The 26,637-nt window shown below is 46.4% G+C and overlaps 3 protein-coding genes across 5 annotated transcripts in view; 1 reads left to right on the plus strand and 2 right to left on the minus strand.

Annotated features, from left to right (window-relative positions):
• Positions 1 to 12,069, minus strand: part of NCAPD3 (non-SMC condensin II complex subunit D3) — a 29,814-nt gene extending 17,745 nt beyond the window's left edge. The window contains exons 1-14 of the mRNA XM_026863575.1: positions 12,054 to 12,069; positions 11,226 to 11,380; positions 10,704 to 10,866; positions 9,004 to 9,182; positions 7,937 to 8,122; positions 7,481 to 7,542; positions 7,123 to 7,210; positions 5,616 to 5,749; positions 4,838 to 4,910; positions 4,107 to 4,232; positions 3,663 to 3,915; positions 3,076 to 3,144; positions 2,820 to 2,903; positions 78 to 151 (exon numbers count right to left, since the gene is read on the minus strand). Coding sequence (XP_026719376.1) covers positions 78 to 151; positions 2,820 to 2,903; positions 3,076 to 3,144; positions 3,663 to 3,915; positions 4,107 to 4,232; positions 4,838 to 4,910; positions 5,616 to 5,749; positions 7,123 to 7,210; positions 7,481 to 7,542; positions 7,937 to 8,122; positions 9,004 to 9,182; positions 10,704 to 10,866; positions 11,226 to 11,380; positions 12,054 to 12,069 — 1,662 coding nt within the window. The remainder of the gene's footprint in view (positions 1 to 77; positions 152 to 2,819; positions 2,904 to 3,075; positions 3,145 to 3,662; positions 3,916 to 4,106; positions 4,233 to 4,837; positions 4,911 to 5,615; positions 5,750 to 7,122; positions 7,211 to 7,480; positions 7,543 to 7,936; positions 8,123 to 9,003; positions 9,183 to 10,703; positions 10,867 to 11,225; positions 11,381 to 12,053) is intronic.
• A 609-nt stretch (positions 12,070 to 12,678) lies between these two features.
• Positions 12,679 to 21,038, plus strand: VPS26B (VPS26, retromer complex component B). Its single transcript, XM_026863576.1, has 6 exons — positions 12,679 to 12,757; positions 14,460 to 14,616; positions 15,467 to 15,631; positions 16,446 to 16,621; positions 17,288 to 17,430; positions 17,895 to 21,038. Exons 1-6 carry the CDS (start codon positions 12,679 to 12,681, stop codon positions 18,039 to 18,041), a joined length of 867 nt encoding a protein of 288 aa, XP_026719377.1. The 3' UTR covers positions 18,042 to 21,038.
• A 534-nt stretch (positions 21,039 to 21,572) lies between these two features.
• The window catches only part of THYN1 (thymocyte nuclear protein 1), a 5,329-nt gene continuing 264 nt past the window's right edge, over positions 21,573 to 26,637 (minus strand). The window contains exons 1-8 of one of the 3 annotated variants that reach the window (XM_026863650.1): positions 26,206 to 26,226; positions 26,035 to 26,118; positions 24,795 to 25,024; positions 24,245 to 24,313; positions 23,471 to 23,563; positions 22,713 to 22,808; positions 21,916 to 22,066; positions 21,573 to 21,802 (exon numbers count right to left, since the gene is read on the minus strand). In XM_026863650.1, coding sequence (XP_026719451.1) covers positions 21,756 to 21,802; positions 21,916 to 22,066; positions 22,713 to 22,808; positions 23,471 to 23,563; positions 24,245 to 24,313; positions 24,795 to 25,024; positions 26,035 to 26,077 — 729 coding nt within the window. In that variant the 5' untranslated portion in view covers positions 26,078 to 26,118; positions 26,206 to 26,226 and the 3' untranslated portion in view covers positions 21,573 to 21,755. Of the gene's footprint in view, positions 21,803 to 21,915; positions 22,067 to 22,712; positions 22,809 to 23,470; positions 23,564 to 24,244; positions 24,314 to 24,794; positions 25,025 to 26,034; positions 26,122 to 26,205; positions 26,227 to 26,637 lie in introns of those variants that run through there. The other 2 variants (XM_026863649.1, XM_026863648.1) reach the window with 2 other exon arrangements.

A 26,637-nucleotide genomic window follows, 5' to 3' on the forward strand; every position in this document is an offset into this window, starting at 1 on the left:
ACCATGGCCTAATTATATATTTTCAGGGCATTGCGGGTAATCGCCGAGAACAGGGAAGAACACAAAAGCCACCATACCTGGAGAGCAGATTTCCTCACGTTTGTTTTCTCATCCTTGGCTCTCTGTCGCAGGATGGCCATGACTTCTTTTCCTGGGCAAAACCATGATAAAAAGAAATGACCCACACCATCATTTAGCAGCTCTAACACACTGAACAGCGCAGCGTGCGGCAGCTCAACTGAACAGCAATTTGTTGCCTGAGACTTTCAGAGGGCAAGAAAGGAGAACAAAGCACAGCAAAAAACCTCACAAAATAATTCATAATGAGGTATAGAGGGGGGGAAAAAAAATATTTCCCAAGTTCTTTCATTTGAAGATATATCTTAGGGCATATCACAAAAGAAAGCAAGACACCAAATCATTTGATACATGCAGCAAAACCAAACAAATCTGTAATTTCTGACCTATTTATTTGTCTACATAAAAGATGGTAGTCTTCCTTCATAGCAGATGAATCATGCACAGGTCTAACAGAAGTCTGTAGCACAGGTAACCAAAAAGCACAGTGAGGGCAGACCACAAGCAAGTGGATCCCAGGCAGACCCAAGAGAGGTCAACAGACTTGTATGCCAGGAGCTCGGAATGCCTACAACCTTTGGTGAGTTATGCCTCAGAGCTCCACACAGTAAAAAGTACTAATATATGAACTGCTGTGCTTTACAGAGGGCAAATTACTCCGTTTATGAACTGACTGAATTCCTTGAGGCTGCAGAATGGCAGCTGCAAAGAACCACCATAGAGTCTGCAAGGCAACCAGAACACATCTCCCCTCCCCTCCCCGAACGTCAAGTTAGGCCTCAAACTTTACTTTCCATAGCCATTCATATTTCTTTCTGCAAGTTTTCAGGAAAAAATACATAATCAAGATGATAGATTATTAACACAACTGAATACACAGAGCCACAGTCAACCGCTTCTCACCTTTTGAGCCATTTAAATGGACTATTGACAAGGTGCAAATACCGACTTCAAGCATTTTATCATTGCTTTTAAGGTTTCTATTTATTGCTCTTTGTTAGGTTTCTTACAGCAATAAGTAAGGTTTCCCAAATATATGCCAAATTTGGAAATCTGTTGCTTAGAGAGATTCGTGTGGAGACCCACTCTGTTGCCATTAAGAAATAGGAACTTATCAAAAGTAGTTTGAAAATAAATTTTTATCAAAGGAAGCAAAGGGACTTTGATCTGCACTTTCTTAATGGGTAGCTAACTACAATCGAATCTTCCTCCTGAGAACAGCTTGACAGAAAAAGCACTGAACCTTTTTATTGCAAGATTTTGCTGTTAAAATAGTCCAGCTCTCATGAAGGTGGCCAAATCTGCTAAAATAATCAGACTTTGCCAACTGACATTGATTTTACTCACAGCGATATAGGAAAGAGGAAAAAAAAACCCCACAACAATCCCCCCGCACACCCAACCAACCAACCTGAGCTCTAAAACTATCAAGGGAACATAATATATTTGTACGCTGTTGGGCAGTGGTAATTCTGCAGTGCATACCTCACCCTGCAGATTATCCCCACCCTTCTTATCTTTCTTTCTGCATTTAGCACGTTCTGACTATCCTCGGCGAAGACTTATTTCACTTCTAAACTACGAGCTGTTTGGTCTTCACAGAAGTGCAAAATTAGCACCGGCATAAGCCAAACACAAGCGTGTGCCAGACAGCTTTGCTAATGCACCTCGACTGAGTTGCAGAGCCCTGTATTTCAGCTATCCTCTTGAGCTCCAGACAGGCCTTTTTCATTCAATCCTTAATTTGTTTTGCCAAGTGCCAAGTGTATGCTCAGCTGGGTATCTAATACAAAACCAGGCATCCTCTGCCACAAGGAGTCTGCAACTAAACAGGGAATACACAATACCTTAAGCGGCCTGGAGGACTTTCTCTATCTGAGGGAGCAGATTAATGAAATTTATCAGCAAAATGTTTTAAAAGAAAGCTTTCAATGAAGAAGATAGGAGCCTGGCTCGCAGAGATAGGGAGAGAGATCCCATGTGAAGAGCAGCATGAGACGTGTAACAAAGACACAAATGCAGGATGTGAACCAAGCAGCGAATTGAATTGTCAGCAGTTCAAGAGAGGTGAACAGTAAGAACCGAAAGCAAAGATACTGGCAGAGGCCTAAAGGTTGGGAAGAAAAGCTTTTACACAGAAAAGGAAAAGAAAGGGAGATTTAAAGAAGGAACAATGCGGCCACAAAAGACAACTTACATGCTGATCTCATGCTATCAACAAATGAGAACTAGCTGCTTGCCATTCTGCATCAGTCCATTTCACCTCACACTTTGCTTTCAACTCCAGCCAATACCTGATGCTGCAGACAAGTGAATTCTTCCCTACAGAACAGTGCTAGTCAAAGGTGCTGTGTTTTACGTAGCAAAAATGTTAGATCTTTGTGTGCTGGAGCAAGAGATTTAATTACCCTTAAATTTATGGAATTATAAGTATTATATCCCACATCATTTACCATCCTTCTTGGAAAGAATAAATTACCTGCTTTTCAACAAGCGTCGCTACCATATTAGTATAAAAGAACATCAGTATTTCAAGATTAAATGTGTTTTTCAGACTTGAGTGGAAACAGTATTTCTTCATGGCTGGTACTTCCACCCCCTTCCTCACCCATAAGTGTATTTTAACAGCTCTACAGAAAGCTCTCTCTTTGAAAAACGGACAATGAATACACTTCAGAAAGTCTGATTTCAATTAAGGTTTTGAAAAGTTATCTGAAAAGGATAGTGTAACTGTGCCATACCATCAAGAACAGCAGTATCACCGTGTTCCGTCAACTCAATAGTTTTGAAAGTTGGTGACGTCCTCAGTGGATGGCTGGATGTGGCTGAATGGAAAGTTAAAAGTTTAAGAATAAAAAAGGCATATGTTCACCCAGCAAAATGGTTCACTGTTAGACACAGAGCCTCGTGCATGCCCTAGGTTTTACAGACGTGTATTTTTAGAAAATGGCACGCCAAGAAAAGCCTGAGACTTACTATAAGAGAATGACTTTATACCTTCTGTACTGACTGTCCAACTCGCAGTGTTCGTGTTCGTGTTTGCTTCCAAGTCTGTATGGACAGAGGCTGCCAAAAAGAAATAAAAAAAGAAATTAAATGAAGTATTTTAATTTGGGATATTCTGTCATTCTGCATTTTTTCAGGCAAGCAATCTAACTGTAGGATGCTACGTACATACTTCTGAATCGTGCCATCTGGCCTTTACCACACCTGAGGGAGTTCAGAATGCCAATCATGAACAACACAGCGCAGCAGAAATAAAAGGCAACTCAAGATGTAATCAACTTTCAGGCAAGAATTAACTTTTTTTTTTTTTTTAAATGAGCAATTTCAGTCATCTATAAATATCCCTCAAAAGGTATCTCATGGAAGAATCTATCTGGAACTGATACAAGAAAAAAAAATCCCTTCCAAATATAAGGCTTCATGAGTAAGACTCATCGATTATTTCTCATTATGACACAATACACAAGGACACTATGTGCAGATTTTTAAGCTCCTGACAACTAGGTCTCCTATCTCCCAGTAATTATTCCCCCTGAAAGCTCAAGAAATATTTTCACTGATTTATCCATAATACTTACAGCTTTGTAACAAGTCCTGTATACTCTCCAGGGCAGCAGCAGCTTTCATTTCCAGACAGTGAGCGAAGCAGCTTAAAGCTTTGCTACGGACCAGGGGTGATTTGTCTGAACACCGGCCAAACACCATGACCTGAACTAAAAACTTATGCTTTAGAAACTTCTGATGATCCAGGGACAAGGAGCTGTCCGAGTTCCTCTCGGGCACATTCAACAAAGCTAACGCTACGTCAAGAGCAAACACTCTGTAGGCAATCTGTTCAGAAGGAAAAGCACACAAGGTGCTCTGTTAACGTAAGCAAAGACACTCTGTAGGCACTGCCTACTCCATTTCCTCTTTTTTAGGTACCAGCAAGAACAACAAGACTATTCAGTACTGGTATCAAACCCTTCCTCTTCAAAATACTGCTGTATCTGAACCCTGGCACACCAAGGAGATGCACTTACTTTAGAGTTGTGTGAGTATTTATAAAGCCAAGCGATGAAGTCAGCAAACTCTGTACAAGGGATTTTGTCCAGCAAATTCACCAAGGCCTGTGCAGCATATGTGCGATAATCAGCCTTATCTGGGACCTAAAACACAAGGGCAATTGTGTGGTATGGTATTTTGATGCTCTGCTCTAGAAGCCAGAACGGCACTTCTGGGCTTAAGATGAGTAATTTTTTTTTATTTAATGAGGCCAAATGGTCACATTCAGCAAGGACTGGGAGAACAATCACAGCCTCCTTGGTCGCTACTTCAGCACTCACCCACAATCACACAGCAAATTCCCCCAGGCAAGTGTGGAGCTCAGACTAAATACAGAGGCAGTATTTCTACATGGCAGTCTTCAGATAGTTAGCTAGGCAAAGAGCTCTCATCATCCTTATTTTCCTCTACCAAAACAGTGGTAAAAGGAACTGTGAGTTTTGGTAAAGTCAAAAGTAGGGTACAACCAATTGTGAATGAGGGTGGAAGGGTTCACCCTCAGCATTCTCCTAGAGCGTGACGCTATTTTTAGATGTCTGAAAACTCCAGCAAAGATCAGCACAAAACGCAATCAGGCTGTCAGGAAATTTGCAAATGATTAAAACCTTTTCATTCCTTACAAGACGTTGTGAAAATGGATTTCCTCACTATTACAGATACTGCAATGCATCCACACATGAGCTCTTACATGTAACAAAGCTTAGCATACCTTGGCACAGATATGTTGCAGTAATATTCGAAGAACAGGAAAAACAACTTCTTTCAGCTCATCTACTAGAGAACTGCACAGAAGAAAAAGAAGCAAAATTTAGTAAGGCTGGGTTTAGAGCAAAAATCAAGTCAAGGATGTTCTTTTGGGAACACATTTCAAAAGCCAGGAAGAGAACACGTTCTAGAATCACAAGTGCTTGTGCAATAAGATGTGGTTGGAGAGCAGACCCACTTTCTGCTTTCATCTGGCTTTGCAGGCAGAAAACAATTTATTTCAATACCCTCCTACACGTAAAAGGACGATACGAAAAGCTGCTTCATTCTCAGTCTACTTAGCACATGTTGTCTGGGGACCTCTGCACAAACCACACTTTCCAACATGGATCCCCACACCCAGGGAATAATGAACATAGGCAAAACATATCTTTAAGCAGGAGAAAGCAAAGGACTAAGCAGAAGTGAGCTCCGTATTAATCTTTCATCTTTACAATACTTTGTAGTAAACTACAAAACCTGGAAAACTGACACAAAACACAGGCGGTAGGTCCCTTCCACTCACTGCCAGTCTTCTGTCAAACAGCACCTTTTTCCCCTCCACCAGCAAGTTCATTAAGTTCCCATTACAGACGTTTTAATTAAACCTCTTTTGCACAAACATCTTCAAAGCCAGTGCCAGTTTGTCTCATCCCTTTATCAACTAAACAGTAAAGCGAAGGCATGACAGAAGAAAGAGAAGATATACCCAGGAAGGGTAGTGCCAGAGCTCTGTACTTCACCTGATGAATTTTATAGCCTGATTCCTGGCACTGATCACAGCCGAGGTGATGGCGAGGACTGTGCGTCTGGAACCTGCAGCATTTTCCAGCATGAGAATGACATTGAGGATTCGTTGGAAGACACAGCGAAGAATCTGGAGAGAAAAAGGTTATTTTCAGGTTGACGTCAGTAGTCACTGGAGCTCAGGGAGAAGCATTCTGATCAGGTTTATGAAATAATTCTGAAACAAACAGAGGTCCAAATAATAACAGCACCTGTCAAAACATGACTCTCAGCAGAGTAATTAAAGAGGACCCATTCTTTAACGCACACAACATCATTCCTGGCTGTGATGTTCTCATGCAAGTCCAGTGAGACCCAAGAAGGGCTTCCTGACAACATCAACTGATCCTCTTGGAAACAGCAGGCTTCAATTCGCTAGAAGCATCTGCAATTTGAGGAAACTCATTGGGATTTTACACAGAAGATATCTTAATGCATGTTTTCACCACCACATGCACTTGAACTTGTGGAGCTTCCTGCCCGCCACGCTCTTGGAAGCACAGCATGCCTCCTTATCCTGCCAGTCACTGAGCAGCCAAACAGGAGAGGCAGGGAAGATGAGGCGGCTCTGAGAAGAAGAGCTCCTACATCTTCCTGATACCACAAACATCAACAATTCTGAAAAACTCGCCGTGCACTGAGAAACCACAGAGGTTGAAACACACAGGTCTGAGGCTGCTAAAGCTGGACACACACCCGGGTGTAAATCAGGTTAGTGTGCACTAAGCTCCAGGCTTCCCTGACTAGACAGCTGCTAATACCCGGGCTGGCTGGCTCAGAACTAGTTCAGATGGGCTTACAGACTCGAGAACACAGCAGCAGTGTCACACCCAAAGTTCAAAAGCCCCATCCACAGGAGCAGCGCACAGCTAAGTGGGGGATGACACAGGGTGCTTCACAATTTAACTAAATAAAACCAATGTAAAGCTGCAGACACTTTTCTGGTACAACTGGATGTTCCATGATGACAGGGTATTCTCCGAATGAGAATCAACCCTGCTTACCACCGTCATCTGCGCATAACACTCCCCCATCATGCTTCACTGCTACATAACCACCAGCCACAGCACTCTACCGAGTGGTGCTGGAGCTCCACCTAGCAGGAGTCAAGAAAATTCCAGGCAAACGCAGTAACCTAGAATTCTCTGTTTTAATATAAAGAGATCTAACACCACTGTGTCTATCTTCTGTTTTAGAGTCATTTGCCACAAAAGTCACCAGAGAACAGAACCCCGCGCAGACAAAATGCACCATCATACAAATTAAAGGAAATAAGGACCAGGGTGGAAAAAAAAAATAAATAAACCAAGCATCTTGCCTCTGACCCAGCAAACACATGCACAAAAAGTAGAACTAACGGAAAAAGCAAAAAATGTGCAAGCAAAAGCGATGCGCAGAGAAGGAAAGAAACGACTCCTGTTCAATACTTCAATGAAGATTTTAAAGGTTTTGTCCAGCTTTTACCTTATCTTCTGCACCATGTAGAGGGGAACACAGTAATCGCAGCCCATGATAGGCCAGCTCGGGAACATATTTGGCTTTATTGACATTCCTAAGCAAAAGAAAGTAAAGATGTGTCTTCATCCCTCATCAGAGAAACAATTACTACGACTGTTACAACTAAATGTGATCATAGGCTGGAAAACATTCAATATTCACTGAACGTTGTTTACTGTTAGCTAGGTAGAACACATTCTAATTATCTTTAGCGAAAGAAATCACCATTTTCATTTTAGTATAAACAAGATAATAACAACAACACAAGCACCGAGCGCTTTACTTGTTCAAAGCACCATATAAACATTAAGAATTATTTGCTCACATTTCTGCTGAAAACACGAACTCGTGTGCTGCTGGCTCAAAGTTTGTCATTTCAACAAAGATCTGCAAGGAAAGAAAGCCAAGCTTAGCTAATCCACACGAGGGCAAGACCTGGAAGTCTGCTTGGATGCTTGGGGGTCAGACCACAGAGACTTGAGAGTCTAACTTTCAAACCATGGTGCTTTGCCTTGAAGCGGAACATAAGCAGACCCCAAAGCCCAGAGGCTCACTACCATGTGGTGAGGGTTAAGCACCTCAAAACGCCCCAGCCAGAAAGTGTTAAGTGTAAGACAGACACACAGGCACCTCACTCCAAGATTTACGCTGAGGACAGTCTAACCAGGGGCCTAGTTTGGGAAAGGCAGGGCTGCCATTGCTCCCGTGGCTATGGAGTGCTCTGCACCCACCAAAAGTTTGTGTGAGGGAACAGAAAGTTCCTTAAGTTCAAACTTATTACCTGCAAGCAGTTATGCACACACTGAGAATTTTCTTTTAGGCAGAACTTAGGTAGAAGTCTCAACAAGTTTTTCAAAAGCAGGAAGATTGCATTGCGAACTTGAAGAAGATCGTCCGTTGAAAAGTAAATATTCTCATGATCATCTTCCTCCTCCTCATCCTCCTCCTCTTCCGACATCTCTTCCATCTACATTGATAGAAAAAAGAAACACCACCACCCTGCCCCACAGCACTGGCAGATCTATTTTGCACATTTTCATTGCTTCACAGGGTTCTCAGGTGACATCCTACATGTTTTCCCATCCTAAATTCTGAACCTTTTCTTTCAGATTAATTAACGCACTTAACAGTGGGGAGAAAAAAAAAAAAACAAACAAAACAAAACAAAAAGAAAGTTGGATACAAAAAAAGAAAGCTCCAACACAGCCTGTTCTCATTTTGAAGGAGAAAGTCCATCAGAACCAAAGACAATTATCTGAATTCCAATCTGACACTTGGAGATTCATCTCAATTCCCACTGTGCTTGTGACCTTCTTCCCTTGCTTGTCATGACCCTGCGGCACTGACGTTCTCTCAGGATTTCTGATGCATAATCCTCAGTTCCGTTTAAAAAAACCCAACATATAAATGTTAGAAGGAGCAGCCGAGTACAGCTAACCAAAGCACTTAGCCCTTAACTTCCCATCAGTAAGTTGGCAAGGAAACGCAAACGCCATTTGCAAGCTGGTCACATACCAGCTTAAAGGTCTCTTGAAGAAGCCGATATCCATTAGTTTCTCCCTCTGCTACTGAGCTTTCTAACAACATGCCACAGACAAATAACCTGCATTTTTTTCCATTAGTCAGCAGCCAGGAAACTGCAGCTAACGTTGAATCATCAGACCTCTGAAATTCCTAATAGGTAGAGGATCAAGAACACAGCTGAACTGAATAAAAGGCTAAGAATTAAAAAAAGGGGTGAAAAAGAGGATGACTATCACACTGACCTTTCACTGAAATGAAATAGCTTGCTAACAATTTGCTTATTAATAGAAATATATAGCTGAAGAGATTACATAAACATCTTACATTGTCATTCCTGCATGATTTTCCTTTCTTTCTATTTCTTCTTGCGTTGGTCTGAGAGCTTGGAGCCTGCGTCTTCTTTCTTTTCTTCATTAGATCTTGTTTGTGAGGCCAAGTTTTTGTTAAGGCGTGCAGACATTTATCAAACATCACTTGATGGAACAGCTGGTTAGCTATGCTGCCTGTCCAGAAAAGACAACATCAGCCATCATCCAGACAAAATACAGAGAGAGCATCAAATCATCTGGCCACCTCTCCATTTGTTTTGCTAGTCAAGGAGATGGCCAGGAGAAAGGCATTGTCCTGGGAGCCTAAGGAAGTTCAGGAGAATTAAAAAACAATTGTTTGAACAGAGCGAAGCTGCATCAGGGTGACATGGCATCAGTGATGACATTCGCCAGTAGGATCACCAGCTGACTGACCCCTTCCAGCTGGTAATGTGCTGCACACCAAAGATCAGCAAAACCTTGGAGTATGCATTAGCCTTGAATACAAAAGGATACTGCAGTGAATCAACCTGCTAGAAAACTCCAGCTGATGGTTATTGTAAACAAATGCTTTTGCTTTCACAAATTAACTTGTCCAAGAGCACTGCACAGTGAAATCCTCACTAGTTACAGAGGGGGAACAGGAATGACCTTCTGCCTTCACTGCATATTACTGTCAAACCAAAAAGATGTCATAGAATCAAGGAATGGTTTGGGTTGGAAGGAACCTTAAAGACCATTTAGTTCCACCCCTCCGCCCTGGGCAGGGACACCTTCCACTAGCCCAGGTTGCCCAAAGCCCCGTCCAACCTGGCCTTGAACCCTTCCAGGGAGGGGGCAGCCACAGCTTCTCTGGGCAACCTGTGCCAGGGCCTCAGCACCCTCGCAGGGAAGAATTTCATTCTTATATCTCATCTAAATCTCCTCTTTATCAGTTTAAAACCATTACCCCTTGTCCTATCCCTGCACCTCCTGATCAAGAGTCCCTGCCTTCTTTCCTGTAGCTCCTTTCAGTCCTGGGAGGCCGCTCTAAGGTCACTCTAAGGCCTCTAATGAGTCCTCTTCTCTTCTCCAGCTGAACCCCCCAACTCTCTCAGCCTGCCCTCACAGGGGGGGCTCCAGCCCCCTGAGCATCCTCGTGGCCTCCTCTGGCCCCACTCGAGCAGGTCCGTGTCCTTCTGCTGTTGGTGCCCCCAGAGCTGGACCCAGCCCTGCAGGGGGGTCCCCCCAGAGCAGAACAGAGGGGGAGAATCCCCCCCTTGCCCTGCTGCCCACACTGCTCTGGGTGCAGCCCAGCACACGGTTGGCTTTCTGGGCTGCCAGCGCATGTTGGTGGCTCACAGTCAGTTTTCCACCCACCAACCCCCCCAAGTCCTTCTCCTTGGGGCTGCTCTCCATCCCCTCCTCACCCAGCCTGTGTCTGTGCCTGGGACGTGTGTGGTTCCAGCCCTGTGTACTGTGCAGACTCCTGACCTTGTCACAGAACTACTAAGACCACGGCAACTGAGATCATCGAGCCACTTCACGACAGGAGTCCAAGCTGCCATCAGAGCATAACAGCAGATCAGCGCTCAACACCACGGCAGAGTCTGATACCAGGAACCAAGTGAACAGTTCAAAAGCCATTTCTTGTTCCACCGGGAATTCTTAGAAAGGAAGCTGGCCTTGTCTGAACAACGTTTTATCCAACAGCAAGGGGCCCATCCCTTCGCTCACCTGGGATTTCCAGCAGTAAGAAGTACAACCCAGCTGCATGAAGAGCGTAAACCCTCTCCTCTGCGTTAGCTCTTTTGTGCTGGCCCTCTTGGACAAAGTGATGCAACACAGCCACGAGAGCTTTATGAGAGAAGCCGTTTTCGGCAAACAAGGTCCAGATATTCTGAGGCAAAACACATAATAGTGAGAAATCCCACAGTAACATAACTCCCTGCAAGTAGCTACTATTCACATTTTAACAGTTGTCACTGCAACCAGCCCCCATACGTATTATAGTACATGTATTTTAAAATAGGTTCCAAGAATTATGTTACAGTATATAATACTAGATATCATTTATACTGCACTATATTAGATGATAGCTTTTAAAGCTGGGAATAGCTTCCCTCTGAAGCGCTCTGGCACAGATGATGACGGTTGTTTTGGCCCGTTTGTGGAACATTCTGTGGTTTTCAAGGCAGGACGGACCCGGGTGACAGCAGAGCCGGTGAGGTGGAGGGTGGCCGGTGCCGCTGCCCTTACCTGACCGTCCCCTTGGTTCTCCGCTGCGAACGGCGACAGGGACCGGTAGAGCCAGGTGAAAGCATTCAGCCCCTCTTCCGTGACGGCCTCCGCTATGCTGGAGTCCAAAGGCTCGGCCTCTGTGAAATCCAGATCCCAGACCGTGTTCACCCAGGCTGGAATTAAAATTGAAAAAAAGAGGGAACTCCAGTCCTTTTCCAGGTCATTGTTCTCCCGTCCTATTTTCTCGCTTCTGCTCGGTCACCGATTTCAGCTTTAGGGTAAAATTCAGTTTCTGTCCTGCAGCTGCAGGTCTGAGCCCGGACAGCCTAGCAACGTCAGCTCTCGGGCTGGATTCCCCAGGCTGGTTTTATTTGTAGCCCTATGGGCTGTCTGTTTGCGTTTCTTCTGTGCCTGTCGACTCGGTTCGGGAAGCGACGGCTCTGCCGAGGATGGTGAATCGGGTGGGTTTTGTTCATACGCCTCAAATCACCCGCTGCACCTTCCCAGCCCCTACCCCACGACGGGGAGATCAGCTTTCCCCAGGCCCACGGGCTCAGCTCGGCTGATTCCATCTTTTATTCTCTGATTCTTTGAGGGAGTGACCCCGCACCCCTTCATGGTTAGTTGGGCGGCTTCAAGTTGTTCAAAACTCGTGGTTATCTGTGCGTGTAACCAATTTAGATTTCATATTTCGTGCTTTCTTAGAGGAAAGGTAGCTGCCACGCCCACTCTCCGATCTGCCTTGGAGATGGCCGTGTTTCATGGACGTGCCCGAGTCCCACAAGCCAAAATAAATTCAAGATGTTCCCAGTGATGCGACTGTGCTCGGCGTGTGCGACGCCTCACGTCTGTGGCTCCCCATGCTCGGGTTTAACCCTTGGAATCACTGCGCGAGCCGTGGGCCTGAGACCTTTGCATTGCAAATCGTGTGGTGCAGGAAAGTGAACCAGAGGTTTTCCCACCCAACCCCGATACTGCTGTTTAATATTTTTGCCAGCCTCGCTTGTGTGTGACAGCACTTTTTGGAAAGAAAAGGGAGGACAGGAGGAGAGAGCTGGTAAATGGGGGGGAGTGTAAGTGAGCTGGTGCATCAGGAGCTAGCTTGTGACCTCCTGCTATTTGATTATGATCATCAGTGGAAATCAAACATGAACTTTGTTTCCTGCTCCGCTCCGTCTCCTCCGCGCTGCCTCGCCTGCTTCTCATTCCCCATTTTGGAAGACTTTTGAGCCATGCGTGTTTAGAGTAACTGCTTTGAGCTCATGTTATTGCCCAAGCAGGGTGTGTTAGGAGCTGCTGTGGCTGCACACCAGCCCGTTCTTTTTGTCCATTGGGTCACTTTATTAAAGCAGTCGCACTTCCTTAATGCTTTTCATCTCAAACAGCTTGCCTTACGCTGACTTCTTGTTGCCTGAGGTCGGTAAACTGTATGAGACAATTTAACAGGTAGGGAGACAGCTGTAAAGGAGTGATGTGTCACAGGGTAGATGGCTGTTCCACACTGGGTACCAGCGTCCTGACCACAATCGCTGTGCCCCGCGTGGTCTCCGGTGAGCGCAGAACCCATTTAAGATTTTGGTTTTCCTGCTGTTACTGTGTCCTGAGCCAAAACGTTGGCAGGTTATTTTTTTTCAGCTGCAAACTTTATAGCTCTGAAAACCTGAAATTACAGCTCATACCTGTTTGACATGCTAATGTCTTCTGAAGTGTGGGAAACATCAATCCTTCCTCCTCTTAAGGCTGCAGTGTGCCAATCTGTGCCCTTCCGAGGTAGCAGAGAACTTGGTGTGCTGACATTTGCCTCCCCTTGCTTTAAATTCGATTGTTGCCTCCTGCATCGTGTGGGCAGACGATATATTCCTCTTTTTATGTGGCACGTGGCCTCGCCCTGTCACATCAACAAGCACTTTCATCTCAGTGGACATGTATTCAGTGCAAGAGAGAGTTGGTTTATTTATGTCACCTGTCTGCCTGGCCTAAAGGGCTTGATGGCACTCGCTGTTCTGCGTAAGTGAGGGGTGCTGTAGTGCCCATTATAGAGATAAGGTGAGCAAAGGGGTGTAAGAAACAGGAGGCTTTAAGTAACAAAAAGCTGAAATCTCATTGTGCATCTCAAGGAGCAGAGAACTGAGTCTCGCTGCAGTTCCTGAACGCTGGTGATACCTCTCAGAAGCCTCCTCTGCACAGTTTAGTGCTGACAGTGAACTTGTGTGTGAGTGTGATTGTCTGATGACTTGGGTTTGTGTTTCCTCATCTCACCGTATCAGATTGGCTACGGCTTTACCTTTTAGAAGGACTGCGTGGGTGTCTCGTAGTCACACAGCTCACACGCAGGGTTGGGAAGGGCAGGTTTCATTGATGGTTATGCGTAATACAGAGCTGTTAATGCAAATTGCAGAGTTTTAAGTTTCTGTTGGTTTGACTTAAGGGAAAAAAACTTTGTGGAAGTGTAGAGAGGCTTGCTTTCATTAAATGAGGAAACCTGCGGTTGTTTCCTGCTAATGCAAGAAGGTTGGGGGGAAAACTGAAGCAATGTGACCGTGCTGGTTACTTGAGCTGGCTGGAACGGGGATTCCAAAGGCAAGTTCTTTTCCCTCGTCGGTGCTCATGTGGCCGTTAGTGCGTTCTCCAGGGGCTGGTGGACTCGGCTGCCTCCCTGCACACTTGGTAGCCATGCACTGAACCCTGGCTTTGTGCAGAGTGGGTGAGGATCTCCACCATCACACTTACTCCCTGGTGCAAATCAAGACCACTCAGAACTCTTTTTGTTGTCAAAGGACAAGCATAAACAGTTGGAAACCTCCTAGCCCTTCGTTTTTGCTCTGTCACTGCTGTTGCAGAGAAGCAGTGGTGTTTCTTCCTCTCTTTACAGTGGCAATGCCTTTGGCCTGGAATATTGTGTAGAAAATTATTGCAAGGGATTGCATGAGCTGCTGGCTCCTCTTCTCAAACCGTCTGAATGTAATTACTGTTGATAATAGGTGACCCACACTAAGGCAAGCCGAGTTCCTGGTTGGGTGCAGTAGGTGAGGCTGTGTGGCTCTTTTCCTTCCCTTGTCACTGGCCAGCACCTGGCTCTGATGGAGAGCAGCAAACAAACAGCACGCTGCAGCTGCAGCTCCCCTGGTAGGTTCTCTGAACAGGGGCGAAGGAAGTAGTGATCTGGACAAGAGAGCTGTGAAATCTCCTGTCTTTCCCCACTGTGTCGCAGGATTAAGCGTCACTGCTTAACTTGGACTTGTGTCTTCCTAGAACTCTACTATGACCGAGGAAACCACCATGAATTCGTGTCTCTGGTGAAAGACCTGGCCCGTCCTGGTGAATTCACTCAATCTCAGACATTTGACTTCGAATTCACTCATGTGGAAAAACCTTACGAGTCCTACACGGGGCAGAATGTGAAGTTACGGTGAGTCTCCTCCCCTTGGTGACCCCAGTTCTTGGTTCTGTGTGGTGTGCAAGTAATGATATTTACTGTGATGACACCGGAGTGCAGCATCCCTTCGCTGAAGTCCTTGCAAGCTTCTAATGGAACTCCAAATGCATTTTGGTGGGCTGAGCTGTAAAAGGCTGTCTTTGGGGGCTCTGCTTTTATAAGCATGCATCAGGCTTTGTGGAACTTGTTCTGCCCCATTTAAGTGACAGGAGAAATCAGCCCCTTCTGAATCAACCACATGCTTTCTAATTTATTTGGTAATCCAAAAACTAAAGTAAATTGTTTGCTTTAGCCTCCAATGGGGACATTTTTGCTGCCTTGTAATCAGTCTTGTCAACTTTAATTGTGCTCTGTATGCAAACAGATGCCTAGCTTCTATCTTGTTCATGTGTTGCAAACTGTATTTCACATCCAGGCACTCCAGCTGACTTGAAATCCAGTCACTGGCTTTGAAGCGGGGGGTTGGAAAATTCTGAGATCTGCAGAAAGAGGTGTGTCTGTGGAGACTGGTGTGATCTAATCTCATGCAAAAGGGCAGTGGTTTGAACATGTGCAAGATGTTACTCAGATCCCCAAAACGGTGCTTAGGTAACTCAGGCTCACAAATGCATGAAGGGTTAGAAAAGCCTTAGAAGAGTCTGCTTTTCTGTTTGAAAATTCCTCTTTTGCCTTTTCCAACGTGTGGGGTATGGTGTCTCCAGGAGCAGGCTACCAGTAAGGCTGCTTGGATAGCCCCACGCAATCCATTCAGCCCCGTGTCCCTCCCTGCTTCCTCCCCGTTGCTACCTGCTCAGCCCTAACAGGAGGGGGACTCTCCTTGCAGGTATTTCCTCCGAGCAACTGTCAGCCGCAGACTGAACGATGTGGTGAAGGAGATGGACATAGTTGTGCACACCCTGAGCACCTACCCAGAGCTCAACTCCTCTATTAAGATGGAGGTGGGGATTGAGGATTGCCTACACATCGAGTTCGAGTATAACAAGTCCAAGTGAGTGTCTCAAGAGCAGCTGTGGGGAACGATCTGTGTGGCTGTGGGGAACGATCTGTGTGGCTGTGGGGAACGATCTGCTACAGGGGACAGCTTGGTTTGGAGGCCTGAGGCACGTGTCTTGTGTTGTGATCCTCAGAAGGATTCTTTGTTGCTCTGCTCCAGTGAGGCTGGCAGGCAGTTTGGATCCCGGTGGTGGGTTTTTGGGTTCCTCTCCTTGCTGTCTGCACCAGGGATGGGAAGCAGTGGCTGTGGCTTACCGAGCTTGGAGCACAGCGTGAGGCTCTTGCAGTAACTTCACATTCCCTGTATCCTTGGCATGATCAGTATTTTCAGGTGTCTTCGAAGTATAACATCTGCTCTTTACCAGGCAATACAGCTGAATACTGCTTAATTCAGGCACAAAAGTTGGAAACGGCTCTTTTAAATTACTTTTACTGCATCTTTCCCAGCTGATGGTAGCAAACCTCCCTGCAGTGTAACATTTGGGTTAGTTTTAATTGACCTAAAAAAATCAGGTTTTGGAGGCTTTGCTGTTGCAGGGGTTTCTTGCAGATATTCAGCCTGAAATTCTGTTTTTAATTTATCTGATTGCGCTCTGTGTTCTTGCTGATTTCCGAAAGACCAGAGGATGAAAGATGAAGTGCTGTTTACAGCAGCCTAGTGGAGGTGGTGGTTGATCTGCCATCTGAAATTTAAAGCTGGGGCCGTGGAGGAGAGCGGAGTGCCTGACGAGCACATTCCTGCTCTTCAGTGTGAGTCCTGATCTGCTGCGCAGTGTTTGATTGTGGTGCTTTCTTCCTTCCTGTGCCAGGTATCATTTAAAAGATGTGATTGTTGGAAAGATTTACTTCCTGCTGGTGCGAATCAAGATCAAACACATGGAGATAGATATCATCAAGAGAGAAACAACGGGGACTGGACCCAACGTATATCATGAGAATGACACAATAGCTAAATATGAGATCATGGATGGGGCACCTGTGAGAGGTGAGAAGGCAGATGAGCCCTTCAGAAATCTTTTTCTGAATTTTTTTGGGGTGGGAATATGAGTCCTGCTGTATCTTCAGCTGAATTTGTGTGCTCAGTAGTATGTGCATCCTATTTCACTGTCAGACTCACGGCAGTTTGCATAGGTAATTAAATATGATCCCCTTCCTTCGCTGGTAGGATGAGGGGGAAGTGAGGCAAAATGAGTTGCAATGACTTTATTCTTTTGATGAAGCAGTGGCAGAACCAGAAATAGGTGTAAATTCACTATTGGCACAGGCCACCAGCTGGCATTGCTGCAGCTTGGAGCAGCAAGATGGTGTTCTAGCTCTGTGCCAAGCTCCTGTGCCACTTGTTTTCCAGTTCCATTGCCCAGCAGAGTCACCTGCCAGAGAAAATGTCACCTTACTCATTGTTTTTGCTGCAGTGCTGTCTTGATGCAGGTCACAAATGAGCCCTGTGCTGATAAAGTGGTGATGAAATAGCTGTCAGCAGGGGCAGGATCTGGCTGTGGACCATGTGTGCTTATTTCTGAAGGTCTTTTAGCTCATCTTACTCCACTTGTGGGAATGGTCACAAAGCCTAGTGAGCTTTTGTTTTGCTGGTGCTCTCCTAGTTTGTATTTGTGCATTCTGTCTGTGCTGATGGTTCTGTGCCACTTTCTAGGGGAGTCCATTCCCATCAGACTCTTTCTGGCTGGCTACGAGCTGACTCCAACGATGAGGGACATCAATAAGAAGTTCTCAGTGCGTTATTACCTCAATCTGGTGCTGATTGATGAGGAAGAGAGACGCTACTTTAAACAGCAGGTGAGAAACAGAGTTGTTAGTTCTTCTTGGACCTGCAGACCGTCACTTGGGATATTGTTATAAGGACCTTCTGGGAATTTGGGGGGGAGAATCATGATCTTGACTGAACATCCATAAGGATGAGACAAATCGGTGCGCAAAGACAGTCTAGAAGGAACGGTCCACGTGTGTGTGGTGGTGGGGATGCATGGAGAAGGTGGGACTTCTTGTCCTCTCTGTTGCCCTGTGGTGGAGCTTCTGTGCTTCACCTGATCGATTCCAATGGGGTAGACAGCAGCAACAGAGAACTGCCCTGGATGTGCAGTGGATTGCCTCTGTGTGCTGAGATCCTGGGGAGAAGCGCTCTACCCAAATTTTCAGGAGGGCTGTGTGGTGAGGCCTCTGCTTGGCAGCTTGCTTCAGCCTTTGGGTCTGGGTGGGGCCAGGAGAAGGTCTCAAGCCCTGACAAGCCTGTGTTACTGCAGGAGGTGGTGCTTTGGCGGAAAGGAGACATCGTGAGGAAGAGCATGTCCCACCAAGCAGCCATCGCCTCACAGCGGTTCGAGGGGACGTCCTCGCACACGGAGGCCAAGACCCCCAGCCAGCCTGCAGAGAACAACGGCCGGCAGTGAGAGGCTGCGCAGAGGAAGGCTCCTGCCGAGCCGCTGGGGACGGCAGCGAGGAGGAAGAAAAAAAAAAACACTTCAGAGACTTCATGAAAATAAATACCCGTTTTTGACTTAATTCCTTTCTTCAAAGGACTCGTAGGATGGGAAGGGGAGGGGAGGGCAAGGCAAAGCTGGAGCACTGGTGGTGCGGAGTTGAAGGTACCTCAGCACTCCCCAATTAACGACATTCCTCTGGGGTCGGCTGCTTTGAGGCACGTGTCCGGAGGCTGCGGAGCTGCCTGATCTCCTCCTTGCCCCGACACACTGTCAGCGTGGCAGCGGGGAGGGAGAGAGCAAGTGAAGGCCAAATCCACTGCTTCTTCCCGGCGGTGTGGAGGTTGCTTCGGGGCTGTGTAGGATGGATATTTTTCTTGCCTTTCTGAAATCTTCACGAGGGAAAATGACACAGGGATTAGCTGGAAGGTAGAGGAGGGAGTCAGAGACTGAGGCACGGCCTACTTGAAGTTGCTTAGCGTTATCCCCTCACTGCCTCCCCTTCCTCTTCATGCTGGTGTCGGATTCCTTGTCACAAACAGTTGTGTAATGTAGTTGACTCAGCCCTGGGACTGCCACGGAGTCACGTGGAGCACGGGCAGCAGGCGTGTTGCTGTGTCCGTGCCGTGGAGCTCCCGACTGCCGGGCTGTGTCCGGGCGGGGAGTGGGGCTGGGAGGAGGGAGTGAGGCGTGTGAGTGCAGCGGGAGGTGACACAGGTTGGGCAGAGCGGTGACAGTCCCAATGCTGCTGGGTGGGCAAGAAGTGGGGGCAGGAAGGCTCCTGGCCAAAAGCAGCATCTTCCTAGTCTTATCCCAACAGCCCAAGCGCCCCTGGGATTCAGTCTCTCTGGTTGCTGCATGCATACAGGTTCCAGTTGCTGCTGCAGAGCAGAGGCAGACAAGCTTTGGGAGGTCTAGAGAAGAGTTTTGGAAGGTGAGAAATAAATGGGGACTGTTGTGGGAGCGGGCTTACGCTGCCCTGCTCGTGTCTGTGTCCTTGTGACAGAGCAGGCTTTGTAGTAGGGACAGAGGCAGTATTGAAACACGTATGTATTGGTTTGTTCGCTCCCTCGTACCTGCAGGATGAGGATTAATAAGGACAGAAAGCGGATGCAATCATTTTGAAGAAGCTCACGGCCTGTGTGTGCTGCTCGGTGAAGCCAAGCAGCAGCTGGAAGGTGGTAGAGCTCTCTGATTCCAGAGACACAATCCTGAAGCCTGAGCTGAAATCACCAGTGAGGTCTGAGGCTATGCCATGAACTGAGAACCTGAAGGCGGGTTTTTTCTTTTCTAAAATAAGCTTCTTTTAGTCTTCAGCTAAGTAGAATCATGAGAGCGTTCCCAGAAGGGAGTCACTCCTCCATTGAAAATTACATGTGGCTTTGTAGACTTGACTGAGTCTGGAGAATATCCATCCTGTTTAGATGCCCTTCAAGGAGGCAGGTGGTTAGACCTCCTACCAGAGGGAGAGACGAGCCTGCCCAAAATGCTGGGAGATGAGCTCTAGCAAGTGGGATGTGTCTGGATTTCCCTATGAGTTTGTGGCTTGCTAGGGTTTTGACCAGCTTCCTTTTGACTGGAGTGAACGTCCTCTGCCTCTCTCCTACAGCTGAATGTAGAACAGTTGTCTTGCAGCTGAGAAATGGAAGTATCTTCTGCTTTGTTTAGTGGAACAGTGCTGGTGGAGGGAGTGGGGCCTGGGTGGGAAGGGGAGCTTTTTCTGTAATAAGACAGCTACTGTATTTCAGTGATAAATGTGTGTTTCTGCTTGCCAAAGTAAGTTATCTTTTACTCACCACGTGTAAGGTTGTGGTTTTAAGTAGAGCTGGACAGTCTCGCTGTGTTGTAGAGGACACTAATGATCTCATCTCTGCTGAATGCTTGTGTCACACCATGTTTTCTGCTCTGTAATAGTGAAGACGTGGCTTGCTTTTCTTTACATGAGAAGTCTGTGCCATGGGCTGGAGCCGTGTCTTCCTAAGACTGAAGCAAAAGCTTACTTTAGACAACTCCCTTGTTACGCCAGGGCAAGGGGTGGTAACCTGCTGCTGCGTGGCAGAGGAATCTGGGTGCTGCTGTTGGCACTCGCTCTACTTCCCGCTCTGTGCAGCGGGAGCTGCCTGTGCCATGGCCCGTTAGAGACAGGAGCAGCTCCGGTGGGAGCCTCTGGGGATAGCTGACTCTTTCCACGGCTAGGCTGAGCACAGCAGCACCCTACCTGCCCTCTAGCTTTCCCTTAACTCCCGTCCCACCTACAATTCTTTTTCCCCTCGCCTATTCCTGAGTGTAGGCCGTGTGGTATTAAAGAAACCCCATGGATGATGTTTCTGCATTCAGTTCGTTTACTGGCCGAACAGCATCAGTACTGGGTGTAAGATAATTGTCTGACAAGACAGTGAGATTTCTATTAAACATCCATTCATCACTTCTGGAAGGTTTACTTGGAAAAGGTGCATGAGCCTATACGTTGGGTCAGGTTTGTTTGTTCTTTTTTTTTTTTCTACTTTGTGCCCTTCTTACCTGTGTCCCTACTTGTGGAATTTAGAAATTTTTACTTCATCTAAACGGACCGTTCAACCTGTTACCCACTAGGCCCTCTGTTTGTCTGGGGTGGAGCAGATGTGCGGAGCATCTTTTAGAGAGAAGTTGAAGCATAAAGTCACTCCAGGACAAGGTACTTTAGAAAAGCATTTCATTAGCATGGTGAGGGGCAGCTGCCACTTGAGCAGTCGTGTTCCCCTGAGCTGGGTGGTTCTGTTCAGTACTCGGGTCATTCCCTCTCTCCCAGGCAGAGTCAGGCAGGGGGGAGTGTGCCAGTACTAAACCAAGCAGTGCAACCTGTAATTAAGCCTCTGCTGTGTTTACATGTTTCTTAATTCGTCGTCTTTTCAATGGCTGTATTTTAAAACTTGGGTTTTTTGTCTCTCCAATTAAAAAGAGCCAGCCCTGGCTGTCAAATGCTGTGCATGAGTTTGTCTGATATGGTTTATATTGCCTGGCCCGGGTCTGGTTTTGCCTTTTTTTTTTTTTCTTTTTATGATATTAAGACATTTTTCTTTAGTACCATACTGTGCAGTCCTCCAAATGTGCTCAAGGAGTTTGTCCTGTGTTAACTTTTATAAATTTTTGGTCTTTAAGCTATGTCACTGCTTAGAAACTGTGCTGGTAGAGGACCCACGTAGCTTAAAAATTAGCAAGCTAGCTCTGTTTTCTTCTATTTCCCTGATGTCAGTACTAAAATAATATGGGAAGGTTTGTACCTGCAGGGAGTTAACTGTGATCTGCTTTGCAGCAGTCGGGCTGGATGCGTACATACATCTAAATTGTCTTGTTCTAGACATCAGCTTAGTGATACCTTTCTGCAGAAAAATGTCCCTCTGCAGTACCTGGAACTGCACAGGATTCTGTAGTAAACATTCTGAAGGAGGATGTACCTGCTTCGTCCTTCAAGAGATAAAATTGCAGATTTCTCCACTATTAAAAACTGAGTAGCTGCAATTGATTCTAAAAGGCTTTATTTAAAAATAAGCAAAAATAACAGTGTGTCAGAATAAGGGACGTGTAGCTGCGAATCATGTGCAGGCATGTTCTTGTTGCTGCGATTGAGCAAGTAAACTTGAGAATTACGCTGGTTTAGGAGGAGGCAACGGCGGGCTGGGGGGAAGCTGTGCTGCTGTCAGTTTCTTAATGTGGCTTTTCCTCTTCCAGGCTCAAGACAAACTCAAATTCCTCTGCGTTGAAAAGGTAAGGAAGAAAAAGCCATAAGTGGAACTTCCAGGTTCTCTGAGCAAGGGCTGCCTCTCAGAGGGAACAGCACCGAGAGTCCAGAGCAGAAGGTTCTTACCTTGTGTCAGTGGTTGGATGGAAAGACGTTGTCTGGTGAAGAGCATCATGTTCTTCAGGGGGCCTCCATCTGCTTTGTGGGCCAGGTGGTGAGCCTTGATTTCAGAAAGGGGGATGAACCGCTTTGTCATCCGCACAAACTGGACATCCACCTGGGAAGTGACGGGCAGCAAAGGAGCACGGTTGGAAAAGGAGAAAGCCTCCGGATGCCACATAAGATCTTTGGGGGGATAAAGCTTTTAAACTGAAGCAAACAGCTGATGTGTACAACCTTATAATGGTACGGAAGCTTCTCCCTGCTCAAGGCTAAAAGAACTTTCAGATACTTCTGGCAGGTGATTTGTTTACGTGACTCTTAGCAGTGTGCACTGGCAACACACATTCATGTTGTCACAGACAATACAACACTAAGCTGCAGGATGCAGCCAGCTTGTGAACAGTTACTTCCCTATAATTTAGTGAGCCTCAGAACTACAGCTCTGCTTGCTTTAGACTGAGAGTGGTACTTAAAGATGTTTGTTCTTTTTCCTAACCCAGAATTCTGCCGTGCACGGAGGTCAGCTCTGCATCCGAGTCAGATCTGAAAATTTAGGGAGATACATTTTGGCAGTCTGCTGGAAGAGGTAGGGGGAAAGGTAGAGAAAAAAATCAGGATGGGATTTTTCTCTTGAGAGAGAAAAAGGTGGCTAGGCCAGGACAGGAGCTTAAGAAGATATGCTGTATGATGCAAAGAGCCTTCTACCTTCACTCAGCTTGCACACAGACCTTGAAGCAGCTGTATTTAGTTTATTACATTACCATGGACCATTTGGGGTTCTCTTTTCTGCTGGAGGAATCATAATGAGGATCCTTCTGATCAAACTGTGTGTGATCAGGGTATGCCTCCTTTACAATCTGGAGCAGAAGGGGAGAAGAATGTGAGACAAGTTAAAAACCGTTGTCAGCAAAGGGTACGAAACGCCCTCGAGCAAGCTGTGACTAGACGTAAGGAACAATCCTGGTGCAAAAATCAGTCTTGCTTTCCCTGAACTCCATTCTAACGGTGAGATCTATTTTTTTCCTTTGCATTTCCTGGGTCGACGCGCTGCATTAACACTATGGCTGTCAAAGAAGCATCATCACCTCTTTGGAGAGCAGTGTGGAAGGAGCACACGCAACAGAGGAAAACCGGGTAGACGATGATAGTCTTTGTGACAAGTTCTCCTCTTAAAAAGCTTTTCTGTGCCCTGGGTTTTATACCACTGCCTTGCAGGCTCAGCTGACTAGAATTTAGTGAATCATTTTAATCAGAATGTGGAGCAACACTTGGCTTGTCTGGAAGCTCTGAAATGTCAGCAGGAAAACAGCAGCTTGGTTCCATTTCTCTGGGGAAAGATGCCTGAGTCAGCCCTGCTGAGATACGTGCTGCTGAGCCCAGAGGCCCTCGTTTGCTGCTCTGACTGCACAACGTTTGCACTCCTTTGGTGCCAGGACACAAATAGGGCTGCAGAGCTGTATGAGAACCCATCGATTATTACTTACCCCTCTCCCCAAAACACAGAACAAGAGGCACTCACCTTGACAATGCCAACAATGCCAGGCTCTTTACAGTTACTGTGGTAGAAGAAGGCCTGCTGACCAAGTTTCATGGCTCTCAGGAAATTTCTTGCCTGTCAGGTGTAAACATGAGACTTTGAGCTCTTTGTATCGCGCTCTCAGGGTTTCATTATAAGCAGCTAGGAACAAAAACTAACAACAAGAGAGGTGAGAGGTGTCTGTGCTTCAGAGCTGCTCAGATAAAGTTTCCTACAGATGTTTTGTGCTGTAGTGAAATTAGGTAAAAAACGTAAAGAGCAAGAGGTAAAAAAACAGGTAGAAGAGGTAAAAGACTGGGTAAAAAATAAAGAGCAAGATCCTGTTGGTTAGGACGTATGTGGGAATTAAGCAGCTCAGCCACCCTCGTTCAGGGATGGCAGAAGACTAACATTAGCTGTCAGCAGCAGAGCAGATCATATATAGGGGGGAAGTACACGTGGATTTCCTCAGCAGAGTCTGGGACAGAAAGCTGTACAGACAAGGCACAGTATTTGGGCAAGTACAGACTTGCTTAAGGTGTTAAGGGAAATAAAGGCTGGTCTAAGCTAAAGAAAAACTGAATGATTTGACAGAATATTACCCAGCCTGAATCTACCTTTGACCTAGAGGCAGGAGTTTTGACTCCTGACAAATGCACCTGCAAAAACAGGCAGAGGGCCTCCAAAGGAAATCCTTCAGGCAGAGGAGCCTGTGGGGAGAGCCACCTTTTTTCTAGTGGTGTTTCAGTGACTCCTGCTTTGACATGTGCTCCTTACCTGGTAGTTTCTTACTCCATCCCAAAAGGTTGTCTGATTGGGCTGAGCTTTCAGGTCATCAATGCTGAACTGCCAAATGGAATGAAAATGCAGGTTAAGTTCAGGAGGTAATCTGATCTTTATTGTGTCAATGTCTACATTGTGCCCAAACATTTGTTCCTAGTAGCTCCTAGTAGTACAAACTTGACACAATTTTTTCGGTTCCCACAGGGGCCAAAGAAAAGCCTTCACAAAGGAGGAACACTGCAGCAGTGTAAAGGCAGAGTCTGAAATGGATGCTTGCCCCTGCTATGAACAGCTAAGCATCCTGAGGACCTGACTTCCTCTTTTACTACAAGTATCAAACCCCAAGGTTGTCACCCTGGAAGAGAATGACATTATGTCTCTCTGTTTCCAAGAAGACAAATGGGTTTTGAGAAGATACAATAGTGTAAATATTGCAAACAATCGGAATTGTCTGATCCCATAACTCTGCGTTCAGGCACTGATGCTCTGCAGTAGTGACACTGCTTCTGTACGTTGCTGAGTAAGGATGGGTGTCGGTGCTTACTTTCACATCCACTCCCTTCTCGAGCCTGCTCTCTGGTTCTGATTTCAGAAGCCAGTGACAATATGTTATCTTGCTTTCCTCCCCACCGGAGTCGGAGTCTTTTGTCTTCTTCCAGTTCTTCCATCCTGACTTGGAACTCCCAGCTGGAGGTTTTGTGGACTTCTCTTCTTCCTCCTTATCTGGAGTCTCCTCCTCCGTTTTGGCAATTTTAGCATCAGGTTCTTTTTTATCTTAAAAGAAACAACAAACACCCCCCCCCTTCAGATAAAACATTTTGTTTCAGAGAAGGACTGGTGCTGAAACATTTGTAGTCATCCAAGCTGATTTCACATACTGATATTTGACTGCAATAGGAGTTTCTTGCACGCCAGATGCTATGGGTAAGATAGCAGCATTATGCACCACCGTTTCTGAGTATTTCTTGTTATATCTGAAATAAGGATTTTTTTGTTGTTGTTGTGGTGGTGTGCAGCAATGTAACTGAATAGTCATAGTTAATCATAAAAAAAGGCCAGGATAGACCGGGTTGCTCACATGAAGTGTAGCTGATTTTTTTTTTTTTTAATTAATTGCTGAGAAATCAGCTGCAGGCAACAAAGTTGATTTTGGTGAGTCTGGTGAATAACAGGGAAGTTCAGCAGCAAAGCAAGCTATTTCAATTACTGCAGTAGCTGGAAACCTTAGATGAAGCCTCCACTGTGCTTCCTGTTCAGAGGCGGTCTAGATCCCTGTTTGTCCAGGATCCAGACAGCAAAATACAGTCAATAAGAGATTAAAGGGTAGGAAGGTGGTTATTTGCTGGAGTCAACTGAGCAGGTGAGTGGCATGGATGAGCCAACTGTGCAATTTTTTCATCTTATGCTTTAAACACCACATAATGGTACCTCAAGTGCAAGGTTTTTGCTTTTTTGTTTTTCTGCGGACGGTACCACAGCAGCTTCCTGCCCCGACACTGGGTACACTCTGACTGACCATCTCTGGCACACAGGATGTGAAAGCCCTTCATAAATGGGCACGAGTTGCATTTCTTAATCGCTTTGTGCTGAGAATACATCCCTGTCCCTATCATATATCTGGCAGACTTGTGTCGGTCACACATGGGTGCTCAGCCCATTTTTACAGAGGAAATGCTGTCTGTGAGGCTCTGAAAGACAGACGGTTAAGATGACTGTCTGTACTTTCACTATAGCTTGGAACCTCAAGTGAGAGATGCTAAATTAGTTTGGATGTCAGCACAGACCTGCTACTGCTCCTTTGTCTCTCTTTCTGCTCGGCCAAGGCATCCCTGGTCTCTCTGAGTTATCTTCTCTTCACTGCGAAGCACCTGCCGAATGAGAGAAGAAGAAAGAATTACTGCTTATTCAAGCAAACTGACAAAAGTGGAGATATCCGAGAATGGTAAAAGCCGTACAGCCAGTGGAGAGTGAATCAATCTGCTTCCTTGAGCTCAGCCGTTTCCTCTATCAGCGCGAATGCTGAGGACCACGCCCGGCGCTGGGGGCGGCCGCCGCCGGGCTCCGAGGGACGCTGGCTCCTCTCCGCCGCGGCGCAGCTGCTGGCCCAGGGTTCTGCCGTGCGAGAGGGGCTGTGCCTCTGGCACGGGGAGAAGCGCTCGCCTCCAGCGCTCACCCCCGCCTCGCCGCGGGGCTGTCCGGCTCAGCTCTCTGCTGGCACCGAGGACGCTGGCCAAGTCCCTTCGGGAAAGGGAGCGAGCTGGCTGGTCCAACCCCTGCCCCCTCCTGCCAGCAGCCCGTTACAAGTTATTTGGCGCTGAGCTGGCCGCCTTCTGCCAGAGCGGGCGGCATCAACTTTTCCACCTTCTGTGCCAAGCTGCTCCCCTCCT

This window comes from Athene cunicularia (genome assembly GCF_003259725.1).
Source record: "Athene cunicularia isolate RWA chromosome 24 unlocalized genomic scaffold, athCun1 chr24_part1, whole genome shotgun sequence".
Lineage (NCBI taxonomy): Eukaryota > Metazoa > Chordata > Aves > Strigiformes > Strigidae > Athene > Athene cunicularia.